This window comes from Acanthisitta chloris, unplaced genomic scaffold, assembly GCF_000695815.1.
Source record: "Acanthisitta chloris isolate BGI_N310 unplaced genomic scaffold, ASM69581v1 scaffold1978, whole genome shotgun sequence".
Classification (NCBI taxonomy): Eukaryota; Metazoa; Chordata; class Aves; order Passeriformes; family Acanthisittidae; genus Acanthisitta; species Acanthisitta chloris.
The window spans coordinates 1-6,314 of NW_008685146.1; the positions used below are offsets into that span (position 1 = coordinate 1).

Below are 6,314 nucleotides of genomic sequence, written 5' to 3' on the forward strand. Positions count from 1 at the left end.
CGCGCGGGGGGAAAAACCCCCGTGGTGCGAGCCATTAGTGTGGCTTGGGACTGTGTCCGAGGGCAGCGACATCCCGGTGGGGTGAGAGGGAGTCACCGCTCTTGGGGTCTGTGCTATTGCATTCGGTCAGAGAGAACTCGTTGGGCTTTGAAGAGTTGTCTGTCTCTGTTTCTGGTGCTGGAGTTTCCCTCCAGCATCTCTTCTTAGCCCGAAAAAGCGCTAATTGTATAGTATGTTTTTTACAAATGTTATTTGTTTCATGGGCTAGTGCTAAAGTTGCCGTCAGGGTATTCAGAATTAATTCTGAGTGGCATTTAAACAGTAAAGAAGGTAATGTAAATGATGAAGGAAGTGCGGCTAACTGAAAAAGTGAAAATTCCCGTGCTGGGAGAGCATTATTCAAGCTGGACTCTAGTACTTAACTGCTTTACCCTGCAGTATTTGATTGTGTTGTTCTCCATAAACATAAAATACTTTAGAAAAGGTGGAACTCCAGTGTTGTTATTTTGCCTGGTAGAATGGTGTTTATCTAATAATTCTAGCAAGTAACTAAATGTTACTAAATGCAGGGTGTCCTCCTAACTAGTTGGAGAGGGGAGATCATAACATCATAGGTATTGCTTTGCCGTCTGTTCCCCCAACCTCTTTAGAAAACACTGTCTTCTCAGATGAAAGTTTTCTCCTGCATGTGCCTGCTGAGCTGTTCTGAAAATGCTTTCCTCAGTTTTCTTTCCAATATAAATGGTATCATATATTCTTGTTAGTTTACTTGTGTCAGGAAAATGAGTGGCTGCAGAAAATGAGTGGAAGAAACTTAAGCACTGGCACTAGTGTAGTGGAAGGCTGAGCGAGTTAGCATAGTTTCCATGATCCTTTTTCCTTCTGTCAAGGGAACCTTCTACAGGAAGGTTGTAATAAACAGGTAGGAATGTCAAAGTCTGCTTATTTGGCAGTAACTTGCTGTGGGTTTTTTTTCCCTCTGAGTCACAAAGATCATAGAGTAAAGGTAACCTCCCCTCATTTTTAAAGATGTTTCAAAAACCAAACCCCAGATCTGGAATATTTTTCCGAAAGGTTTTTGTATTTTTCCTTGTGCCACTATTTGATTTATTGTCCATGATGTTTTAGTCTTAAAACTTTACTTGCATGATAAATATATACCATTAAGATGGCCAGTAGACATTGTAAGCAATTAAACCTCTTGACTCTAGTTAGCCTCTAAGTGCTTTTCATTTATCAGCAAATTGGGGAGCTTAAAGTTATGATCAGCAGATTTCAGCTTTGTGACCTGAGCTTGGTTCATTTCCCCATGTTTTTATCTATTCAATTTTATAAGTAATGCAAATTTGTTAATTAATCATTTCTAGTCTCTGACTCATGCTTGCTTGTAAGTCATCAGAGTGTCTTGTTCACCTTATCAAAATTTTTTTCCTTCCCTGTAATTTCAGTCTAGGAACATGATTTTTTTCACTGCCTTTTGTACTTCTCTAGGTAGGTGGAAAATCCCACCTAGCTTTTAACACTGTTACATACTTTATATAGGTGGAAATATTTATGCAAGGTACAAGGTGGGGAAAAAAACCCAGGCACTGATTATTTGGATCAAAGTTCACAGGGAGAATGCTAAAGTAGTGTTACTGAATAGACTGTCCTGTGGTTTGTTAGAAACTTGATGCTGATGGTAGCTTACTTACTAAAGAAAGGGAGAGAGGGAAAGGTTTGAGAAAGGGAGTTCAGAGACATGAAACAATCTCCAGTATTACATGCCTGTCTTGAACTGATGGTCTGGTAAGTGCTCCAGGGTTCTTTTTCTTGGCCTCTGTACTGTGAAACATGTCTTCAGTTCATCTGGGATAGGTATGAAGCACTGAATAGGATGCTATTTAGTTGAGTTCAGCTATAGAATTATACAACTTTTCTCTTGTTTAATTTTATTTACTTTAGGGCAAAAATCTCCATCAGGTTCTCAGTAGCAGGTGCCAAGCCTCAAGTTGGTAGTCCTGAGTCTTTTATGTTGTTGTATGGAAATTGTTTGCTTTTCATATAAACATTTTGAAGTTTGAGTTTGAAAAAAACCTTGAAGTCATCTGAATTGCTTTGTATTTCAGTAACAGCTGTAAGAAACAGATACAAGGTCCAAAATGTTGCTTGTCTGCATTCTGTTACATTCCAAAGGCTTTCCAAAAGCTTGCAAGAGTATTCAAACTATTTGGTTTGCACTCTTTGTTTCCATACTTTGGAGCAGTATACCTAATGATTAATGATAAACTAATGCTCCTATCTGAGTTCAGGAGGAAAAGTCTTGAGTGGTAACAGGTGATGGATTTTCTGATGGATATTTATATATTTTTGAAGTATATAAATATATTTATATGAGTTTATGCTACTGTTTTAGACAAGAGTTTCTGATGTCCAATTGCTAAAAAGTTTGCAGTGATTTAACAGAAGTAAAATAGAGGGTATAGCCCCTAATTTAGAGGTCTTGACTTAAATTTTTAGAAGGATTTTTATGGGGTAGCTGTATAGATAAAATGCTATTTCAGCTAGCTGTAAGCCTTAATTAACCTTAGATTTTTAAGAAGCAGTCATAAATTGCAGATCTTGCTTTTCCTGCGGTCAGCAGGGAATGGTAAAATCTTTATTTTCTCATGGGAATGCACTGCAAAATGTCTAGTGATGCTGCCAGTTTTCATGAGGAACAAGAGCCAAAAGGAAATTATGAAAGAATATGGTGGTGGGCCTGAATCATCTTCCTTTCTTATATAGCTGTCATATGCTTTTGGTCTAGTATGACGTTAACAAAATATCTCTTCTCCTGGCAACAGCCATGTATTATTTATTACATACTAGCTGTTATGGAGGTCTTCCAAAAATGGAGCTGCTGACATTAGTTTGAAAGTGGTAGCTGAGTAGAATTTTCATCACCTTCTTTGTTTACAGGGAGGGGTGGTAGCATGGGGGTTCTTACTGGAGATCCAACTCCAGCCTGTTCTTTTTTTCATCATCAGTTGTTGCTGTTGCATACAGTATCTAAAACACTACATCAGAAATGCGGAAGTTTGAAGTCATTAGGATACTAGTGCTTACTCTCTATGGGTGTGCTGTTTCACTTGAAATTGAGCAAGCTGCCCAGCCTGATTGTAGAGAGCTTAGGTGGGTCTGAGCAAATTGCCCAATCCTATGTGAAGAATGAAAGTTGCTGAGGAGACAAGGAGGGGTGGGGGAGAAAAATCAAAACCTGGTTGCTGGGAGGCCATCCTGAAGAACAAACCTGAAAAAAATATTTCCCTCACTTGTCACAGATCAAACAACTACTGTGCAACCTGTTCCCAAATAAGTTGTAGCAAGTAACAAAAGCATTGTGTGTGTGCTGCTGAAGGCTTTTTAAACAACTAAATCTGAAAGTGACACTAAGTCCTAGTTGAACATTGTAGAAAGTCGCACCTTTACTGAGTAAACATTAACATTCAATTCAGTCTTACTTCATGTATTTATTAACTCCATCTGAAGAGACTGAAAAGCCAAGATCTGCTGTAGGGCCTTGTTGTGGTTTAACCCCATTTGACAACTAAGTACCACACAGTTGTTTCCTCACTCCCTCCTCTTGTTAGATGGGGAGGAGAATTGGGGGGGAAAAAAAGCGCTAAAGCTCATGGGTTGAGATAAGAGCAGTTTAATAATTAAAAGAAAATAAAATACAATAAAAATGGTAATCATAACAATAATACTAATTATAATGAAAAGAGAAGAGAGAGAAATAAATCCCAAGAAACACAAGTGAAATGCAATATAATTGCTTACCCCTCACTGACTGATGCCCAGCTCATCCCTGAGCAGCCATCAGCCCATCCCAGACAACTCCCTCAGTTTATACACTGGACATGATGTTCTACAGTGTGGAATATCCCTTTGGCCAGTCTGGGTCAGCTGTCCTGGCTGTGCTCCCTCCCAGCTTCCCGTGCACCTCCTCACCATAGGGAGACCATAGGGAAAATGAAAAGTCCTTGCCTTAGGGCAAGCACTGCTTAGCAACAACCAAAACAGCAGTGTGTTGTCAGCATTATTTTAATATGAAATCCAAAAACCACAGCACTGTACCAGCTACTGAGAAGAAAATGAACTGTGTCCCAGTGAAACCAGAACAGGCATTTTTTCAATGTAGAGGAATTGCTGTTCTATATAGGTTTATCCCACTCACATCTTGGACTGTTCTAAAGATCTAGATGTCTAGTATCTTGGGTTGTCTAATATCTTGGTAATGTTGACACCACTATGCTGAACTTAATACTGGCTTTGGAATCTCTGTTTCAAATTGCAGATTTAAAAAGTCTGTAGTAGCTCTCTGCTTGCTTTGTGTCTCAAGTCTTTCTCAAATTTAAGCTAGGCATTTTAATTTTTATTTCAGTGTCCTAGGAGCCAGGAAATTGCTTAAGTGAACAACTGGATCACAGGTCGGGCAGTAAGGGTTTTAGTAAATGGGATTACATCAGGTTGGCAGTTGGTCACTAGTGGGGTTCTACAGTGCTCCAGCTTAGGCCCAGTGCTCTGCAACGACGTGGACACAGGACTCAAAAACATACTAAGTAAGTTTGCCAGTGACAGTAAATTGGGAGGAGCTGTTGACTCCTTTGAAGGCAGAAAAGCCCTGCAGAGAGACCTAGCCAAGTTAGGGGTCTGGGCACCAAAGTATTGCTGGTCTAATTCAGGATCTTAAAAAATTTCTTCTAAATTTAATAATAAATCTATCATTGGCTCCAAGTTCTGAAACAAAGCCTTTCAGACCATTTCTCATTGGTGACTAGTGACAGGGCATGAAGGAATGGCCTGAAGTTGTCAGGAGATATTGAGATTAGATATTAGGAAAAGGTCCTTCACCCACAGGTTGGTTGGGCACTGGAACAACTCCCCTGGGAAGTGGTCACAGCACCAAGCCTGCCAGAGTTCAAGAAGCATATGAACAGTGCTCTCAGGAACATGGTGTGATGGTTTTTTTTTTTTGGGGGGGGGGGGGGGGGGAGGGCTTTGCTTCTCGCGGGAGAACTCTGTGATCCTTGTGGATTCCTTCTGACTCGGGATATTCTATGTTTCTATGAATCTTGAAATGAACAATTAGATTCAGACAGTCTGGTAAAGGAAGAAAAGTGAAGGTGTAAAGCCTCTCTGACCACTTTCCAGATGTAGAGAAACTGAGTATACTTTCCATCTTTAGGATGTAGAGTTCATCAGTATAGGCTGCGTCCAGATTATTCATAGCCATAAAGGAATTAAAGGAAATAAAGTAGAACTGTGAGTGAAATATTTTTTCTTTTTAATTGATACTTAGGGTCAGATAACCAAAAAAGTGTTAGAGATCAAAAATACAAATGGGTAGAAGGCAGAGTGGTTTTTTTTGAACACAGCTTCTGACAACAGAGTACTTGAGTGTAATGAGGTCTGCTCCTATGAGGAATTATGGACATGCTAATTTGTCTGTCTTCTTTATTTTTTTTCCTTCAGTCTCCCACAGTCAAATCACCCGCTTGTACAGTCGCTTCACCAGCCTGGACAAAGGAGAAAATGGCACTCTGAGGTGGGTGTCATCACTAATTCAGCTGTGGTTGCATTGACACATCTGTAGTGGTGGCTTGCTGTTGCAGGATGCCTGCATGTTTTTTTCATGTGGTGAATCAGTGAGGCTGCTATAACAGGTTCTTTGTCAATGTCTACACTGACATTCAGGTTTGTTCTCTTTTATGAAAGGTTTGATTGTTGAACTGAGGTGCTCTAAATACCGATTGTCTTTAGTGTTGAAGGTTTGTAGCAATTAATACAAGAAAGGTTAGATGTGGTGTTCAAAGTCTTATAAAAATGTTCAGAATTGTTAAATGAAGACCTTCAAATTGTTATTTCTTACCTTTCTTTATATGTTGCTTCTGATAATTATTGCAAGAATAGTTCTGCTGTCTTCATCCTGGCTTTCATAACAAAAATGTTTTTGCTTGTTTCTGATATCCAGTGTCTTTTAACACTGCTTTGATCTATAATACCTTTGCTGTGTTTGGCTTTGCACTTCTTGTTGAACACCCACGTCTATTAGTATGCTGAAAACTGACAAAAGAGCTGTAACCAAGTCACTGTGACTAAACAAACATTCTATTCTTTAAAGTGGTAGTGCAGGATAGTCTAAGACCTTTCAAGTGTTTGTCTCCTGTCTACAATTTGAAGACTACAGAAGTGAACTGTTTTTTTTACAGCTTAGTCAACTAAATAAAGATAAGTTTTAAACTTTGTCTGCAAAACATTTTTCATTTTGATGGACTGAGTCTGCTGGAAAG

General features: G+C 39.2%; 1 protein-coding gene across 1 annotated transcript in view; it reads left to right on the plus strand.

The window, feature by feature from the left end:
* Nucleotides 1-5,496: 5,496 nt before the first annotated feature.
* CHP1 (calcineurin-like EF-hand protein 1) overlaps nucleotides 5,497-6,314 on the plus strand; it is a gene marked incomplete at its 5' end in the record, with an annotated part of 12,414 nt that continues 11,596 nt past the window's right edge. The window contains one exon of the mRNA XM_009079605.1: nucleotides 5,497-5,569. Coding sequence (XP_009077853.1) covers nucleotides 5,497-5,569 — 73 coding nt within the window. The remainder of the gene's footprint in view (nucleotides 5,570-6,314) is intronic.